Below are 20,532 nucleotides of genomic sequence, written 5' to 3'. Positions count from 1 at the left end.
GACATTGTTCTCTGTATTGTAGGTGATCCCCCAGCCATGTGAAGACCAGTTGTTGCTGGTGGAGCTTGTTGCAGCTATCAAAGTCCTCCCTACAGACACACTCATCCAGACCGTGAAGCAGGTGCTCAAACAGCCCCCTCCTGCCGAAGCTGGGACAGGGCAAGGTAAGTCACACATGTAGCTTATATATCTTGACTTTCATACTTTGTTGTTTGGTTACTATGTATTTTATAGATTAGACCTGGATTCCTTAAAGGAACAAATGACATTTTCATTTGTGCTTCCTTCTTGTTTGATCTTTTGTGAATAATTGTATGGTGCTGCCAGATGTGTTGATAAAGTAGAGAAGAGGATACCCATCAGCTCAATGTCCTACTGGCAAACAAGGATAAGTTGGCCTGGCGCAGAGAACGCATTTACGCGAAGAAGTAAGCGGTGCACGATGACAATGAGCAAACCATTTGGTTTGTGAAAGGTAGAACAGATGTAGGCTAGTGCACGTGCATTGCATGACGATGAAATTGATTTCACGCATAGCTGCACACTCCTTGCTCATAAGACTCTCACGTCTGTGTAGCAAGTCGCACTATACATGATCGCGGACAACCTGGGGCCCCTTCGCTAACAATGGCAATCGCCAGTGGACGGCACTCATACATGCTAATATGGGTCATTTGTCAGGCCGGTGCTCAACTTATCCTTGTTTGCCAGTAGTAGCTGGGCCACTTGTAACGTGTCAGTGTGTGTGTGTGTTGCAGAAGGTGGTTCCCCTGGAGGTGAACATGCTGCAGTTCTTTTATGCCTACATCCAGCAAACTGGTCCAACACAGCTTCTGGACTCCTGGCCCTCCCTACTGGGGCTGTTCAGAGAGGGGCTACAGCTTAACCTGGTTCCTCCGGGGCAGTTCCTGCTGCTTGAGTAAGACATCATTTTATAGTGTCAACATCTCGGGGTTTTATTCGAAAATTGAAAATTCATTACAATAATTACTTTACAATGCCAAAAGTTTTTCCATCTGACGATGTTTGGATATCTTACTTTTGTTTATTGTTTAAAGCTGCCCTCAGCAACATTCCAGCTATATGGCAGTGATCTGTTAATAATCGAGTCAATCCAGTGATCAACATCATGAACATCTAAACAATTGGGATATCTTTGTGATAAGCCTTTCTTGAGTACACATGGTATGACTATCACATTATGGACATGCTTTAGGACAAATAGCTGAAATATTCACTCAGTGTCTTTGTGTTCCATTTGTTTTATCAGTGTGATGTTTAGACTATTTTTGTAAAAGATTCAGTCAAACAGTCTTTTATTTGTTTATTTGTGAAGTTGCTACCCACATTCCTGCAGTGGTTGTGATGCTGATGTGTTTTTGTGTAGGATCCTGAATGAGTTTGTACAGAAGACCCCGACGATGGAGGAGAAGAAGAACCAGAAGGATCTGCAGGTACACAGGATAAGTCACCTATGACCATGTCCAGTACACTGCTTGTTGCTTACACTTACAACAGTAGTTACTGGCTAGTACAGTGGCATAAAACGCCCCAATCAGCTAAAACCCATTCTCCTGTTTTCCTGTTTTGTGTTGGAATCCCAGATTCATCCGAACTGTGATCTTTTCTCCACTATATTTGTATGTGGGTTCATGTAAATGTGTGCCCATGTTTAATGTGTTCTAAATTCAACTCATTTAATAGCATGGCTGCTGGTGTCATTGTTTCTATTTGTCATTCGATTATACTGTCAGCCACTGTTTTGTCATGCCTGGACATTAGGGATTTAGCAATGCAGCTGTACTGAAGACTGAGCTAAAGCCACATTCATGCTTGTCATCAATGCTTGTGTACAGCTGTATGACTTTCTTGGTTAAGTGTGATACATGTATGATGATTGTGACTCTAGGAGATCACACAGAAGGTTCTGGAAGCCGTGGGAACAATTGCTGGGTCATCACTGGAGCAGACGACATGGTTGAGGCGGAATCTGGCTGTGAAGCCAGGACCTCAGGCAGACATTACAGAGGCTGAGGACGGGGAAGTGACTGAGGAGAGTGGTAGGTGTGACAGGGGAGAGTGGTGGGTGTGACAGGATAGTGATGGGTGTGACAGGAGAGTGGTGGGTGTGACAGGAGAGAGTGGTGGGTGTGACAAAGGAGAGTGGTGGGTGTGACAGGGGAGAGTGGTGGGTGTGACAGGGGAGAGTGGTGGGTGTGACAGGAGAGTGGTGTGTGACAAAGGAGAGTGGTGGGTGTGACAGGAGAGTGGTGGGTGTGACAGGAGAGTGGTGGGTGTGACAGGGGGAGAGGTGGGTGTGACAGGGGGAGAGTGGTGGGTGTGACAGGGGAGAGTGGTGGGTGTGACAGGGGAGAGTGGTGGGTGTGACAGGAGAGTGGTGGGTGTGACAAGGGAGAGTGGTGGGTGTGACAGGAGAGTGGTAGGTGTGACAAGGGAGAGTGGTGGGTGTGACAGGAGAGTGGTGGGTGTGACAGGAGAGTGGTGGGTGTGACAGGGGAGAGTGGTGGGTGTGACAAAGGAGAGTGGTGGGTGTGACAGGAGAGTGGTAGGTGTGACAAGGGAGAGTGGTGGGTGTGACAGGAGAGGTGTGGTGTGACAGGAGAGTGGGTGTGACAGGAGAGTGGTGGGTGTGACAGGAGAGTGGTAGGTGTGACAGAGGAGAGTGACAGGAGAGTGGTGGGTGTGACAGTGGAGAGCGGTGGACGTGACAGGAGAGAGTGATTTGACAGGAGAATGGTGGGCGTGACAGGAGAGTGAGTGATGTGACAGGAGAGTGGTGGGTGTGATAGAGGAGAGAGGTAGATGTGACAGAGGAAAGCAGTAGGTGTGACAGAGGAAAGCACTTGGTTGTCACAGAGGAAAGCACTGGGTGTGACAGGGGAACATAGTATGTAGAGACAGATGGACTTCAGCGTAGGGGGGCAGGGTTGTTAAAAGTCTAGAAGTGTAATGGTTGTTATGGTTCTGTGGTAGATGTGGAGGCAATTGTAGCAGAGCGGAAGGTCGTGGAGAGCCAGCTGAACCAGGACCGAGATGCCAAGTACAGCGTGCAGGCTCTCTCAATCTTGGCTGAGGTGAGGAGGCAAATACATAACACAGTTGCGCTCATGTGGGTAATACTGTAAATCTAGGAAGTTTAGCTTCAACTGCTTCTAGAAAGTTTTGCCTCACACTGTTTATGAAATTACAAGATTTAAAGCACTTTTAAGCACAATGGTTAACAGTCTCATTTCTCTATTCACCTAGGGTGTTCTAGAAGTAAATTTGGGCATTTTCACATCATGCTTGAAGACAAGGGTTTGATTCCCCACATGGGTAAATATGTGTAGTCTGTAATGTTCCTGGAATGTTCCTGCTACAAGTGTTTTATATGTTTTCTTGATCCATATGTTTTAAGGCTACTGTTTATGTTCTAAACTGTAAGATCCTGATCTACTCCAGCTGACTGCTGCACTGTTGGATGTCGTGTATGGCAGTGACGAGAAGGACAAGGTGGCCCCCTTCCTCATCACGACACTCACCAACGTGTTCCCCTACCTCCGTAACCACAGGTAATACAGATGGGATTGGAGAATATTTAGGCTGCCTTGTAGAATGTCTCAGGAAATTGTCGTCTTTATGCTTTCTCTTCATTAAATAAATCGGGGTGGTGGGGTAACCTAGTGGTTAAAGCATTTGCTCATCACCCCAGAGACCCGGGTTCGATTCCCCACATGGGTACAATGTGTGAAGCCCATTTCTGGTGTCCCCACTTTGATATTGCTGGAAAAGCGGCATAAAACCATACTCACTCACTCATTAAATACATCAGGCTGCCCTGATTTGTTTGTATGTTTGTCTGCACCACACCATCCTGGTGGGTTTCACCGAAGTGGCAAATTGCAGAGACCTGCTTTGCCATGATTTAACTGGAATACTATTCAAAGCAGCCTTATGGATTAGATATCATGCCACTTGCAAAGTGATGCGAACCATGTGTTGTATATGTTGAGTAATTTGTGATGTAGAATTGTGTCCCTAAAGCTGCAAGTCCCCACAACTGGTGGCTGTCTTTCTCTTCTTAATGATCACCTCATGCTCTCATGTCAGCTTTCATATCGCATAGAGATGCAATATTGCTGATGAGATGTAAAATCTTAACTTACTTATTTACTGATGGCTCTCATAAATGGGAAGTCAGTTTGGGATTTGGGATTGATATGATAACTGAAATAGCCACTAAACAGTAATAACACACAACTTATATCTGTACAGGACACATGTAGATACAGGCTTTCAACAGTTCATGCTTGTTATAACAGGTGACTATCAGGATAGGGTGGTCAGACTCACTGACTCGGTTGACACATGTCATCATGTCCTAATTACGGTAGATCGATGCTCATGATGTTAATGACTGGATTGTGTTGTCCGGACTAAATTATTGACAAACTGCTGTCATATAGCTGGAATATTGCTGACTGCAGTGTTACACAGAAAAAAACCCCAAGCAAACAAAATAGTTCCGAGCTTTTGACTTGGTTGTGGGCAAGTGATTGTACCCTGTGACATTATTTGTGTACAGACAAGTAAAAGATCCCTTTATTGGCAGCTGCCACAACCTGCCGAGCTTCCGAGCGTGTTCGCAGATCCTGGCCAACATCAGCGGCTACCAGTACACCCGCAAGGCCTGGAGGAAGGAAGCCTTGGAGCTGTTGCTGGATCTCAGCTTCTTCCAGATGGACGTCAAGTGTATTGGCTTCTGGAGGACTGTCATCGACAACCTCATGACGCATGACAAAACCACGTTTAAAGATCTCATGGGTCAGTAGGAAATGGGTTACAAACATAGGAACGATGAATTCTGGTTCACCCTGATTATGTTTCAAGGTCACATCTGTTGCATTAAAGAAGTTGTCTGTCAATTATAATGTATCTTCTTCAGTTGATACTGGTTTAAGACTAGTGGCTAAACTCACAGACTGTGGATATATTGATGTGTTTTTGTTTTGCTAAGTTGTTTTGTATGGATCTTCAGGACGTGTGGCGATGACCCAGAGTGGATCTCTGAACCTGTTCAGCAGCAAGGAACAGGAGTATGAGCAGCGAGCTCAGATGTTGAAGCGGTTGTCATTTGCCATCTTCTGTAGCGATGCCGACCAGTACCAGAGAAATATGCCAGACATACAGGGTGAGTTGGGAGGAGGATGGGAAGAGGACGAGAGAGCTGGTCTGGCTGGGGCTGGGGCTGGGCTGCTGGGGCTGGGGCTGGGGCTGGGGCTGGGGCTGGGGCTGGGGCTGGGGCTGGGGCTGGGCTGGGGCTGGGGCTGGGGGTGCTGGTGCTGCTGGGGCTGGGGCTGGGGCTGGAGAAGAATGGGGAGGTATAGTGGGGGTAGTTGACCCTCTTGATGGCTTGTGGGAGATGTTGAGGGTGATGCTGATCACATCAATAGAATAAGAGGGCATGGTTTAACGCCATTTTTAGCAACATCACAACAGAAATGTAGTTATAAAAGGAACAGTGTTTAACTTCTACCAGTTCTTTCTACTGTCAACTCTCTACTCTTTTGTTTCCCAGAACGTCTAGCAGAGAGTCTGCGACTGACCCAGGTGCCGACCGTGATGACCCAGGTCTTCCTGTGTTTCCGGGTCCTCATCCTCAGGATGTCACACCAGCATCTGACGTCTCTCTGGCCGACAATCATCACAGAAATGGTAGGAAATGTCCCACTTGATCTCTTGTTGCCTTATGCCTGATTCATTGTGAGCAGATCTGTGAGCGAAATAGCCGCCTGCCTGCTAGTCCATGACAAACAAAATTTCATTTGGGCTCTTTTGAAATTTTAACGAGGAATTTCTTTGTATGCACCTCTTCGTTGATTGAAATAAAGAAAAGTTCCACCATTTCTGTATATTAAAAAAAAATATCCAGGAACCGCTACACTTACAGATGCCACTCATCCCAATTGGCTCTGGACAACCATGTTTGTATATTTTGTATTTTTTCTCAAGGAAATAATACAAGATCCAAAGGGACATTACAGTTGTGTTACAGTCTGTCATTGTTTCACTGTATGATAATAACACTGACAGCCTTGACTGACGGTGTCTGTTGCCATGGTTACAGGTGCACGTGTTCCTCCAGATAGAGCAGGAACTGTCCACAGATTCGGATGAATTCAAGTAAGTATTCCGCTGTGATGCTGCATCGCTACTGGTTGTGGGGTGTGTTTGCTGCACTGTTACTGGATTCCACATGTTGAGTAGTAGGCTTGGGCCAAGGGGCAAGAAATTGTAGTTGTTGGATACTGATCAATGTATATATGGCAGAGAGGCCAAGGGGCAAGATCAGAGGTTTTCAAGGTAATTCATGTAGATATTTGATACTAATAGAGGTATACATGGCAAACAGACCCTGGTGCAAGATCAGATGTTTTGTAGGAAATTCATGTGGATACTTGATCCTAATAGGTGTATATATGGGAAAAAGGCATTGGGGCAAGATCAGATGATTTTGAAATAAATAAGTTAAGATGTCTTTGATACTATGTGGCAAAGAGGCATGTTCGAGATAAAGGGAGTTTTCTGAATCAGCATGATCATGGTGTCTTTCAAATTGATTTCTCAGCTCCCTGAGAGGTATACAAAATAATTTCGCTCATCACACTGAAGACCTGGGTTCGATTCCCCACATGGGTACAATATGTGAAGCCCATTTCTGGTGTCCCCTGTTGTGATATTGCTGGAATATTGCTAAAAGTGGCGTAAACTAAAAGTCACTCACTCAATTGTGTTTATTGTAGTCAGCAACAAAAGGAAGAGAAACATTATCAAAACCTGTATGCAAAAATACAAAGTCAAGGTATTTGTGTTTGTCAGTATTTGGATATAAGCTGTTTTGTGTTATGGCATCATTATTTCAAAGAGTTAGCAATTGGTTGAAATATTGATAAGCAAATTCACAAACAAGTAGAATATTGAAAAAAATTGAATGCAGATCTGATCTTGTTCCATGACAGGTGATAGGATATGAAGTTTGAGACATTACTCTAACACATATAGCTAATTGGTGCTTAGTCGTTGAATGAATTTACTACATAACTATACTGAATAAAAACATCAGTGACATATGTTTTGGGGTAATTTGTCTGTAATGATGACCACAATTTCATGAAAATATCCCCCAAGATATTCATGATTCTGACCTTGTTTTGTTCAGTATGGTCAAATAGTTATTAACTGGATTGTACTGCTTTGCATACTTTATAAATTGATTGGAATGATTATTTTAGACTCCTTTTAAATATCTTTTTGATAAATTGTCAAAAACATTGTGTTCATTTGGGCCAGTTTGGAGTCTTATCTATTGTTCAAGTTATTTTTCAATATTTTTGTTTTCACTAAGTACTGATATCCCTGTCTCTTTGTTTTTCTGTGAATAATATTATCTTTATGAGCACAGTTTTGACATGGACATTTTGAGTTGTTAAATTGTTTTACTGACATGTTTTGTTACACAGGGGTGTGGAAACTTTGTTCATAACAAACACAAACCAAAAACCTACTTCAACATGGAGGTTTGTTTTGAAAGGATATTTTTGTACAGGACTTTCAGCAGTGCATTAACGGATATCAATATATTTAGTACGTTCATTTGGAATCTGAGTGGAAACATTTGATGTTCACAAATTTCCAGTGTTCCACGAAAACTGACCAGTAAAGAAAAAAAAGCTAACCTGAATGTTATTTTATTTGAACCAGTTTAAATCAAAATTTAAAATAAAATTTAATTTAATAAAAATGATGAAAATAATGTATTACTTTTTCAAGTAATATATTGAAAATGTATGAACGTTAATGCACAACTTGTATTCCTGAGAGATCTGTTTCCCTAGACACTTCCACCTCTAAGGCTAATACTAGACAATGCTTGTAGCCATGACTCTTGTACTACTAACAGCACACTTCTATAGAGAAAGACCATTAACATGGGATCAACTTCTTGTCTTGGACTGTCATGTACAGATATTTGTGTCTTTTGCAGACATTTCAAAAACAACTAACATGGTTTTCTGATATCCGGGGTTCTAACAACATTTAACCTGCAGATAAAGATAGTCTAATCTTTGAATAATATTCTTTTGTCACCGTCGTTTCATAACTTTGATGTCTTATCTTAGAATATTTGTTTTTGGCTTGTTGCCTATTGTAGGAAGAATGGATTCAATAAGTGGATCCATTTACCTTCTTTGAATTGATCCATGTTTGGGAAGTGTGTCTGTATAATGAGTATGATATAGCATCTGCAACTTTGTGTATGTGGCTAAGTCAGACTTCCTTGATTTGCAGTGAGAAATGGCTTGGCAGAATGCTTTCAGCTTTGTGTTATATAGAACATGGCCGTGAACATTAGACTCATAGTTTGTTATTAGATTTTGTGTTTACTACAAGTTGAACCCTGATCAGACAACAGTATGTGCCATTATGTGCCAGTTTGTGCCAGTCTGTGCCAGTTCGAGTGTATGTTCGAGTTTGTGCCAGTATATTCCAGTATGTGCCAGTATATGTGCTAGTATGTTCGAGTTTGTGCCAGTATATTCCAGTATGTGCCAGTATATGCCAGTTTGTTCCAGTATATGCCAGTTAGTGCCAGTTTGTGCCAGTATGTGTATGTAAAAGCCAGTATGTGCCAGTGTGTGCTAGTATGTGCCAGTGTGTGCCAGTTTGTGCAAGTGTGTGGCAGTAAGGAAGAGGGTGTAGCTGGGTCACAAGATATGTGTCTAAGTACTTCTTTCCTAAGAAAGAGTTGTCCTGGCTCACTATGTGCGGGTGATTAGGTGCCTTCCTCTGAGAGTGTGGATTCAAATCCTGGATGGGACTGTACCAGAATTTGTGTCTATTTGTTATAAGGTGTATGTAATGGACCACAATAGTCTCAGGCACAGTGTGGATGTAACTTGGACTCATTGTAAAGTACTGGAGTATGTGAAACACAGATTGTACAAAGTGGGTAGGTAGGAGTGATTGTTGTGAAAGTTGTTAAAGCGTCACACCAAGGGCTGTGTGTAGACTCTCCACATCAGTACAAATTGTGGAAGAACTCTTTGTGGTTGTTGGTGCCCTTGCCTTATGCATGGCCTATGCTGTCTGGAATAGGTGTAATGTCTGGATGATGAGGTCTGGGTGACATTACTGTACCGGTCTGGGTGATATTGCTGTACAGGTCTGGGTGATATTGCTGTACCGGTCTGGGTGATTACTGTGCTGTACTGTACCGGTCTGGGTGATATTGCTGTACAGGTCTGGGTGATATTGCTGTACAGGTCTGGGTGATATTGCTGTACCGGTCTGGGTGATATTGCTGTACAGGTCTGGGTGATATTGCTGTACCGGTCTGGGTGATATTGCTGTACCGGTCTGGGTGATATTGCTGTACAGGTCTGGGTGATGATATTGCTGTACCTGGGTGTCTGGGTGATATTGCTGTATCTGGGTGATATTGCTGTACCGGTCTGGGTGATATTGCTGTACAGGTCTGGTCTGGTCTGTACAGGTCTGGGTGATATTGCTGTACCGGTCTGGGTGATATTGCTGTACAGGTCTGGGTGATATTGCTGTACAGGTCTGGGTGATATTACTGTACCGGTCTGGGTGATATTGCTGTACCGGTCTGGGTGATATTACTGTTCAGGTCTGGGTGATATTGCTGTACCGGTCTGGGTGATATTGCTGTACAGGTCTGGTTGATATTACTGTACAGGTCTGGGTGATATTACTGTACAGGTCTGGATGACATTACTGTACAGGTCTGGGTGATATTGCTGTACATGTCTGGGTGATATTGCTGAACATACCTGGGTGGTATTGCTGTACAGGTCTGGGTGATATTGCTGAACATACCTGGGAGATATTGCTGAACATACCTGGGTGATGTTGCTGAACATACCTGGGTAATGTTGCTGAACATACCTGTGTGATGTTGCTGAACATACCTGTGTGATGGTGATGTTGCTGAACATACCTGGGTGACATTGCTGAACATACCTGTTCTTCAGGTGCAGGAGTGTATGTGTTGTACTCATTATATATACTTACATGTTTGTTGTTTAACACAATACTCCAGTGGTAGTGGTCTGTAGAGAATAAAATATGGACCAAACAATCATGTGATTGACATCAAGATCATTGTTTACGCATTTAAACATGATGATGTGCATCAACCAAGTCAGCAATCACATTCTGCTAGTTGCCTCTACAGGTTGTTTATGTGTGTAGTTATAAAGTTGTGTAGAAGAAAATAATCCCAGATTTTCTTTAAAAATCATTTTAGATGGATTAGCTGAAATGACAACAAATAAGCCTGAATCTATTTCCCCTTGTTCATTAGCTCTGACAAGACAAGGCAAGTAGACATGTATGTACTTGAATTTGATCTCATGACAAAGGATTAACTTTCACTCTGTCTACCGGAAACTGACCTGATCTGGTCAGAACCACAGTCCCTCAAGTTGCTTGTGTGATGGGCTGGCAGATGGTGACTCGGTTTCATTCAAGTCACATTATGTACCATAATTCGATACCTCTCTCCATCAATGCCTGAAAAATCCTGTTCGAAGTGGCATTAGGGGAAGTTTGTAATCCAAAACTCTCTCTTTAAGGTAACTTTTAGGTAACTTTGTAATCAGATTAAGGCTTCCTAATTTTGATGTGTATGAGTCTGATTTTGGAGCAGTGTACCAAATTTTCAGTATTGAATCAACATGATCAGGCAGTCACAAATCGAAAATTAAATGGCTATATTGTTGATACTGTTGTCTTTGAGTGCTGTGGCATGTAGATCCAAACATTGTCAAATTGGCTTTGGAGTGAGGTATTGAACTCAGGGTAAAAGGTGTGATTGTGATGAGATTGGCTGGGTTAGAAATGAACAATGGAGACAGAAAATTCCCTATTTTCAAAACAAGGTTTGTACTTGGGAACAGGAACCACTGTAGCAATGCTTTTGATGTGAACAGCCGTTGGTTCAAGTGGTAACCAATACCTGTTTATGGTACATTCCCTGGGGATTTATTTCTGACCCCCTAGGCCAAACAATTGTTCAGAAAGGTTGATGTTAGGTTTCTTAATTCTCTTGAAACAGCAGTTTAACAAATAAAACAAAAGATTTCCAAGAAAGTAAGTCCTTTTCTCACAGCTTATTTCTATTTTTGAGCACAGGTTGGTCAGTACAATTTGCTGAAACAATCTGTTTGCTCTCATAGGAATACAGTTACCCAACGTAATATGAACTGCAAATTTTGAAAATTTGAATTTGCCTGAGTAATTTAGATAGTTGTGTTATCCAAGCTTTGGAAGACTGGGTACATGGCTTCAGCCAGGGTGATGTTTTGTCTCAAGGTCTGTTTCTACATTTCACGGATTTTTGTTTTGAGGACTCATAGATGAACTAACAGGCGTACTACAAACAATGTTTGTTATGCATGGAATTTGAATTTGAATGTGTGTCACATGTAAGAATCTGCCGATGATGACGTGTGTTCTCATCTTTCAACAGTAACTATATTCGGGCCTGCTCCAGGTATAGTCTGAGATTCTACAGACCTTTCTTCATCTTAACTCTGTTATTGTCAACATTGAGTCTAGTGGTAGAAAAAGACATATTTCTTCTGTTGTGCATCATTTTTAGTGTTTTTATTTTCGTTTTTTGGTTCTGTTTTGCTGTTTTCTGTCTTGTGAACTGTGGATGACCTTTTGAGTTGCAATTCATGAATTTATTTTATGACATGTCATCATTCATAGATCAGTTTTTAATATATTTTAAAAGATTTAAAAAGCTGAGTAATATCTAAAATAGTAAGTTAATGACATGATGTTATAGCAGAGTAATTGTTGTCTTAACAATAAGACAATTTTTGTAAGGATACTACTGTGGATGAACTGGAAATAATCTTACTGAATTGTGTACTTACATTATAAACTTTAAGTAACATTTTGAATGATTGTGTGTCATATTCTGGCCCCAGATAGTCACTAACAATATCCTTATCAAAAGCTAGGTAGTATATATGTGTAGTCATTTGGAGTCTACCTTTGTGTAGTGACATAATGCCTTTTATAAATCTTTGCTCAGAAGTGAACCAAATTTATTATTGTTTGTGATAAATGAGATTCAGTGCTATTTTCATGTCTACCACTTCAGAATATTCAGTGTTTAGATAAATGTAAGTAAGGTTTATATCACATAAATTTTGCTCAAAAAGAACTGATAAACTTTTCATGTTTATGAATAAAAAGCATAAGCTCTCTGTCATGTTACTGATATTTGTTTTCAAATGCTGACTAAGGTGTTTGAAAATTTTTTTTAAGACAACAAACATTTCAAGGCTAAAATATTATTTAATAAATTTGTGTGACATTTGCTTGCAGTGAAATGTTTAATTCATCACAAGAAAAATACATAAACGTTTACATTTTTAACTTACCTTACCATAGGTCTTATGCATATTACCTCAAGCTCCGCTTAAAAGAGATCAGACAGTCGTTGATTCCGCATTCTCTAGAATTGGGACCTTAACATCATTCTCCGGCATCTGAGAGGTCCACCTTCGAGCCTTTGGACACTGCTTCATTCGAGAACCTCTCCAGGAAGACAGCGTTTCTCTTGGCCTTGGCCACGGCGGCTAGAGTCAGCGAGATCCACGCTTTGGATGTCACCAGGGTGCGTTTTGAGCAGTCACGGCATGGGCTTGTTCATTTGGGACTGCTTTGGGATTTCGTGGCTAAGAACCAGCTGCCAGGACAACCGGACAGAATGTTCTCCATTCCTCCATTGGCTTCCATTTTAAGACCCCACGACACTGAGGAACAGCTGCTTTGTCCTGTGAGGGCTCTTAAGAAGTATATTGCCAAATCATCATCCAGGAGGCAGTCTCATAAGAGATTGTTCATCCTGATTTCCTCTGCGGCAAAAGGTGAAGTTAATAGGAATACTATTGAGCTCTGGCTATGTACGACCATCCTGGCTAACTACGATGCACTAGATCTGCCTCATCCTACAGCCAATAACCTGCACGAGATTAGGGCCCTGGTGTCCACCATGGCTCTCCATAGGAACTGCACCGTTCCAGCTATCATGGAGGGATGCTTCTGGAAGTCCTCTACTGTCTTCGCTAGCCACTACCTGCGGGATTTGGCTGTTGAGGATGTTGAAGGTCTGCAATCTTTTGGTCCGCTGGTTGTTGCCCAGCAACTCACCCGACCTACCGCCCATTAGGTAACTACTTCTCCTTACCTTCTGGTCTTTAGGATAACTTGGGTGTATTGTTTTCCTTAGGGTTTCCTTGGGTCACTATCTGTTTCTTGGTCCAGGCTCTTCCTGCGACAGTCTGCCGATTCAGTTAGTTTTCCTTGGTTTCCCTTGGCATGTGGTCTTGTATTTCTTCATGGGACGGTCCTCTGGAGCCCAATACCGCCGTCCTACTGTCGAATCCATATGCATAAGACCTATGGTAAGGTATGGTAAACATTTATTAAAATCTAAATATTTTAGATATTTAAATACTTACCTTACCATAGGGCGGTAACTCCCTCCCAATGCTGGATGCTCCTCCCATCTCTGGGCTCTTCAGTAAAAGTGATTTTTGGATAGACTGCGCTTGCGCAGAGAGGGGAGATCACGTCACTTCCGTTCCTGTACACTCGTCGATACTTGAGGCAGCCATTCTAGAGAATGGCGAATCAACGACTGTCTGATCTCTTTTAAGCGGAGCTTGAGGTAATATGCATAAGACCTATGGTAAGGTAAGTACTTAAATATCTAAAATATTTAGATTTGAATAAAATTATTATAATATTTACAAGTATTCAGCAGCGAAATCTTCAAACTGTCACTCTTTTCACATGATCATGTACATGTTGTTTGGGAATGTTGTTTTGGGAATGTTGTTGATTTATTTGATGGGAATGCCAATGACCTGTGAATGCTCTTGTTATTTCTCCAGTTTTGTTAAGTCCAGGTATGTTGCAAGCTTCCTCTAATACCTCCGTGATGTGTGTTGTCGTTAATGGCTGTCAACTCATTAAGTGTGCATGTCATGCCTGCAGAGATTGCGTGATGTGTTTCAATCAATCACATAGACTTGCCCATGCACCAATCAGATTGCCTTCATGACATAGATAAACGTTATAACCAATAACCATTACACTGAATCTGGTAACTAGTTAATGCCTATATTACCAACCCTTTAACCTATAATGCATGTAAGACTAAAATCTGTGTTTCAGCACATGCCTTTTTCTACCATTTATTTGTAATTTTGAAATATTTTAATGACACAATTCTGTTTAAATTTTGTGAAATGTTTGATAGAATATATATATGTATCATTTAGTATGGTTCAACTTGATTATGTTTATCATATTTATCACATACTTATCACAACACATTGGTAACGGTAATTCTTTTCATGTGCATCATTATCATCTGTCAAACATTTCAGCGTCAGTGTCACATGTTTTCTCTGTGATGAGCATTTCCCCATAGATGTGTTGTCATAGAAACGTAGGATCCAGTAGCAATGATCCTCCACACTGACTGGCTTCTACCACAGCAGCTGCAATAATCATCCCTCACATTCTTCTTCACACCTTGACCTTTGAACTGCAGTTTAGTACTGTTATGTTAACTTGGTGTCAAGATTAACCACTTAACCTATAGTAAGGCAACAAGGAAAAAAAATGCTGTCAGTTTCTCGTTTTTCCTAGTCACAGACTTTATAACTCTTTATAAATTCATGGTCAATATTAAATGTATCAATGAAAACTAAGTACTGGGTTACTTTTTCTTGTACTATATGTGAAAGAACACTAAAAGAAGATTTTGAACTGAATAATTATGTAATGTTCTTTCACTTGATTTTTAACAATATTTTGATAAGGATGGAAAACAGTTCCTTTTAAGTTTATTTGCAATACATACAAAATTATGTATGAAAATATAAAAATGTTATAAAATGACATTAAAATGTTATCATTTATCAATTATGATGTGCCCAGTGACAGGATATCATCTTCAAATGTGGCTCACAGAAAGTAGATATCACTTGATTAGAATCTCCTCAGGGGCAGTTGGGTAGCTTAGTGGTTATGGTTTTGGCTTCTCCCACCATAGACCTGGGTTCAATTTCCCCACATAGGTGCAATGTGTCAAGCCTATTTATAGTGTCCCCTGCCATGGAATTACAATATTGCTAAAAGTAGAATAAAACCATACACAGTGACTTACTGGAATCTCATTATGTGTATTAGTTGAAAGGATCCAGTTGTTCAGAAGACTGGTGTGTTGACTGTGATGCTATCATACTGACAACCCTCGTTTCTCTAGGACCCAGCTCCAGCGTATTGCAGCTCTGGACTCCAGTTGGGCACATCTCGGCAACGGCCTGAACGCCCACAACAACCCTGCCTGGTTACAACTGTACCTCAGTGTCTGCAAGCTCCTCGACCTGTGTCTGGCCCTGCCTGCAGACACTGTGCCGCAGTTCCAGTTGTGAGTAGTCATCAATAGTGACACTGCTAGAAGCATAGCTTTCCCAGTACAGCGATGTAGTTAAGAGTTATTTCCCCCTGATGGTCAGTCCCAGATTTGACCAACCTTGTGTTTATTCAACTACATATGTGTTTCTGTAGCTCCTTAAGATTGTTGTTTGGGCCTTGAAAAGCTCCTAAATAGGCCTTAAATTTGATGGCTGATAATCTCTACGAACCCTTAGATTTTGAATGCTATATATTAGCTCAAAGGAATCATCGTTAAGTCACTGCTGCTTTTTAGTTTTGATGGTTTTGCATGATCAGAATGACTAAAAAGTGCCGCATTTCTTTGTCTCATCCTCTGTGAGGTAATACTGGTATGAAGATTGACCAGTGGTCAATGATGAGTGATGACGTTGCAGGTACCGATGGGCGTTTATTGGAGCAGCTGGAGGTGAAGAGAAGGAGGTGATCAAGGACAAGCGTGTACAACGTCCTTGCTTTGTGCCACATATTGTCCGGCTCTCCAAACTTCTCAACACCAGGGTAAGCAGCCTTTGCACAGTTCCCCGAGGAGTGAGTTGGGTTTGATGTTGCTTTTAGCAATATCCCAGCAATATCATGGTAGCTGACTTTGGAGTTGGGTTTCATGCATTGTTCCTGTGTTGGGAATGAAACCTGCCCCTTTGGGATGATGAGCAAATGCCTCAACTACTGGGCTACCTCGTCGCCCGTCCTCATAAGAGGGGTGGTGGGGTAGCCTAGTGGTTAGAGTGTTCGCTCACCACGCCAAAAACCTGGGTTCGATTCCCAACACGGGTACAGTGTGTGAAACCCATTTCTGGTGTCCTCGCTGTGATATTGCTGGAATATTGCTAAAAGTGGTGTGAAGTAAAACTCACTCACTCACACCTCATAAGAGGGATATCCACAATAGCTTGAAGCACTCTTAAAATCACATACCATGTTGCATGCAAAGGTTGATTAATATGCAATGTGTATTGATAAAATACCCTCCATATATATATATAGGGTTTGAATGTGTACCATTGACTTTTTCATTGCCTGCCTGTTATTAATGCCTATTGATAATCGAGTCTGGACCAGACAAACTGGTGATGAACGTTATGAACAAAGTCACCACTGTTCAAGATGTATTGGCATATCCGTCAAGTCATCCAACCTGAATCCATTTAGTGCTTAGGTAACTATTTTTTATTAAGAATTCAACAGCATCACACACAATTGTTAGAAACTCTGTATCAAAATAAGTTCCCCTCTTGGGAGTCGGGGCTATATGTAGCTTGTGTTTGTTGTAAGAGTCGATTAATAAAGGGATCAGGCTGGTAGTGTATAGGTCTATATAAACCAGAAATGTTCATGTTATCAACCATTAGTTTGCTTGTCCTGGTGTTGTCAGAAGATCAGGCTGGTAGTGTATAGGTCTTTATAAACCAGAAATGTTCATGTTATCAACCATTAGTTTGCTTGTCCTGGTGTTGACAGGGGATCAGGCTGGTAGTGTAAAGGTCTTTATAAACCAGAAATGTTCATGTTATCAACCATTAGTTTGCTTGTCCTGGTGTTGACAGGGGATCAGGCTGGTAGTGTATAGGTCTTTATAAACCAGAAATGTTCATGTTATCAACCATTAGTTTGCTTGTCCTGGTGTTGACAGGGGATCAGGCTGGTAGTGTAAAGGTCTTTATAAACCAGAAATGTTCATGTTATCAACCATTAGTTTGCTTGTCCTGGTGTTGACAGGTGGTTGTGACAAAGCTGAAATATTGCTAACTGATGTTATATTTGGGATTACACTTTCTTAGTAAAGTGGAAGATTTCCATTTTGTGGAAGCCGCGGTGGCTGAGTGGTCTAGGTGTCTGACTTTGTTTGCTGGCGATAAGATGCCTGACCTTGAGGGTGTGGGTATGAGTCCCGGATGGGACCCAACCCCAAAATAGTACTAGAATCTGTACTTTACTAAGAAAGTGTAATCCCAAATATAACAATGTTACATTTGACCACTTTCTAAAATAGCATTGTGTGTTTCACAGCTTTCGGACGTTGGTGCCGTGCCAGTTAACACTTATCAGAGGGGTACATAAAGTCCGCAGTCTAGACTACCAGTTGTCCGATTTCCATTTTGTGGAAGCCGCGGTGGCTGAGTGGTCTAGGCAGCTGACTTTGTGTGCTGGCGATAAGGTGCCTGACTATGAAGGTGTGGGTTCGAATCCTGGATGGGGGACAAAAACACAGCCCCCCCTCCCCCCCAAAAAAGTAGTAGAATCTGTACTTAGTAGGAAAGTGTACTCCCAAATATAACATATGTTACATTTGACCACTTTCTAAAATGGCATTGTGTATTTCATTGAAATACTGCTGCCAACAAACAAAGCAAGTTACATGTACTTACATTAATTATATGTTTTGTCAGATTATGTATTTTTCCCCCTCTGTTTCAGCTTTCTGGGAACAATCCCATACTGAAGCAGGTACCAGGTCGACCTCTCTTGACCTTCACTGTCCTGCGCTCATTGGTTGAACTCCAACCATTCTTCAACACACTCTGCAACATCAACAATTCAGGAGCAGACCATTCAAGAAGCAGCCAGTCACGTAGCAGGACGCTGCCGAAGTCAAAATCTGCTCCAGTCAGTGTTTTGGAGGACTCTACAGGTCTACCCATCCCAGAACTGCCTTCCACAGTTCATCCCAAATCAAACAAACAGTTCATTGAGGAGCTGGTTGAAAGGGACTTCTTGGAATTTTTATCTCAGTGATTACGTGTACCAAGATTTTCAGAGAATCTTCGAATTTGATCACTACTGACATAGCACCAAGGTATTCAGACAATCTTTTCCTTTGACACAGACTGAGACCCATGTGGATAAAGTTCCCTGTTAGCTAAATTTGGTCTTGTGTTCTGCATAACAAAGACAAGTTACGCTTGTATTCTAAATGGTTTTGGGCACAGACAAATGTTCATCATTTGGTTTGGAAAATACACATGATCATAATGTGTTACAGCTACACCAAACTGATACGGTTAATACTTAGAAATTATATTCATATTTGTATAAGTTTTATGTTTTCCATCTTGCCATAAGGACATGGACTGAGTTGATGTATTGTCCATGGTGGTCACCTGTACTTTCTGTGTGAACAATCAGTGATATACAGAAGAATGATTGTCACTCAAATAATATTCTATAAACTTTAGGGTTTATTTTTAATCAGAAATTTCTGGTGTATTGCCATGTACATTAATCATGTTGCCAATAACAAGTATTAAATTGGTCAATCTTGTCAAATAGAATTCAGAATATACAAATATTTTTATACCTAGTCGTGGATCTATCATATAAAGAACCACTCAAAGACAAACGCTCTGTTCAATATTCCTATTGATATGTAAGACTGAGTCGGTGTAAGGATATATTTTATCAGGGCACTATCATGCCTGTCACCTCTCATGGACTTGGTACAAAAATCACATCATGCTTTCACAATCAGAAGTTTCAGCCTTCATATCTACTTCTTGGCTTCAGGTGATGTTACTGGTTGGATAATGACTTGGTATATCATCCCATGACCTTACTTTACTGTGGAAAGTCAAGGCGACCTTAATGTCCAAAGTCAAGGCGACCTTACTGTGCAAAGTCAAAGTGACCTTTCTGTGCAAAGTCAAGGCGGCCTTTCTGTGCAAAGTCCCACTTTGCCATGTTCTAGTGTTGAAATCCAAATCACCCTTGATTTGGTTGCTGGTGTATACACAAACTGTCATCGACATCCATACATATAAATATCGATGACTTTGACACAAGCTACAATTTGGTGCAAGTATTACAGTGGATGTGTACATGATAATTCATTCCCCCTTTAAACGTTTCTGGGTTGGAAAAATGTATACTAGGTGTACAATATCCCCTGCCAGGTGTGGTATAGCTGATGTTGGTTACATCTCACAGAAGGAACCAATAGGTGTACTGTTCCAGCGGAAGATTTACCAAGATGATGAATCTTCTGTTACACCCATGCTGCTTGAAACTCCCTTATCTGATCAAATATCACATGTGCATTTTGCCTGACATCAAACTGATGATGGGGTCAGTCAGTTTTCTTAGCTCCTGCTTGAGATCTCTTCAGTTTTATACCTTCATACCAAATCTAAACATTTGGGGGATGATATATACAGCTCAAAAGATGTTAAGAAACTCCTGATGCTTTTTCTTGTATATCTGAAAGAATTGGATGTTTGTTAACTTCTATGGAGTAGAATGTATGTGGTTAAAGAACACCTTCTTTCATATGTGAGGACATTGAGGTGATCAACCTTTCATATTTTCTCATTGAGATTGACCTTTCCCATTTTCTCTTTGAGTGTACATCAACTATCAGAGAGGGATGGACATGTATATAGTGGGTTTGTGTTAGAGCACAGTTTAAAGTCCACAAAATCTTGAAATCCTGTTAGTAACAATATTTCCCATATACCATATGTATATCAAGTATTCCTGTTGGTTGTGCAATGTAGATGGAAGAAGGTATTTGTATGTATTGTAAATAGCAGATGTTGCCATGTCTTCCTCACACCAATCACTCGGAGTGTACTTCAGTGTATGTTTAGGAAATGACAGATTTTGATGCCGACGTGAGCTCATCTTCAATATGTTTATAAAATATTGTTCCTTCCGTGTTTTCGGGTTATAATGTCAGTCAGATAGTACAACTTCAAGAATGAAGATGATGTGTGATTTGAATCATTGAATTATTTTCCGTGTTTTCAGCCATAGGACTTGTGTGTTTATTATGTCAGTGATTTGTCTCGGTGCAGCTAGTGTTTTGTGTCTAGTCTCAATCATGACATGATCGTCAGCATCTACAGAAACCATTACCTTCCAGGAGACTGGTTGTGATTTGAATCTACTGGGTGCTCAAGCCTGGAAGCCTTATATTAACTTTAAATGTTCACTTTTGAATACACATACCCGGTACTCCCAATA

At 41.3% G+C, this 20,532-nt stretch overlaps 1 protein-coding gene across 1 annotated transcript in view; it reads left to right on the top strand.

Annotated features, from left to right (window-relative positions):
• Window positions 1–20,221, top strand: part of LOC124282784 (protein dopey-1-like) — a 47,799-nt gene extending 27,578 nt beyond the window's left edge. The window contains 15 exon segments of the mRNA XM_046718815.1: window positions 23–148; window positions 150–164; window positions 759–919; window positions 1,388–1,454; window positions 1,910–2,060; window positions 2,995–3,095; window positions 3,463–3,572; window positions 4,613–4,824; window positions 5,039–5,191; window positions 5,579–5,715; window positions 6,128–6,183; window positions 11,555–11,578; window positions 15,383–15,547; window positions 15,951–16,074; window positions 17,992–20,221. Coding sequence (XP_046574771.1) covers window positions 23–148; window positions 150–164; window positions 759–919; window positions 1,388–1,454; window positions 1,910–2,060; window positions 2,995–3,095; window positions 3,463–3,572; window positions 4,613–4,824; window positions 5,039–5,191; window positions 5,579–5,715; window positions 6,128–6,183; window positions 11,555–11,578; window positions 15,383–15,547; window positions 15,951–16,074; window positions 17,992–18,309 — 1,920 coding nt within the window. The 3' untranslated portion in view covers window positions 18,310–20,221.
• Window positions 20,222–20,532: the final 311 nt, after the last annotated feature.

This window comes from Haliotis rubra, unplaced genomic scaffold (genome assembly GCF_003918875.1).
Source record: "Haliotis rubra isolate DU_JTF1 unplaced genomic scaffold, ASM391887v1 Scf303, whole genome shotgun sequence".
Classification (NCBI taxonomy): domain Eukaryota; kingdom Metazoa; phylum Mollusca; class Gastropoda; order Lepetellida; family Haliotidae; genus Haliotis; species Haliotis rubra.
Note: the sequence above shows the minus strand (reverse complement) of the source record. Positions and strands in the feature narration are given on the sequence as shown.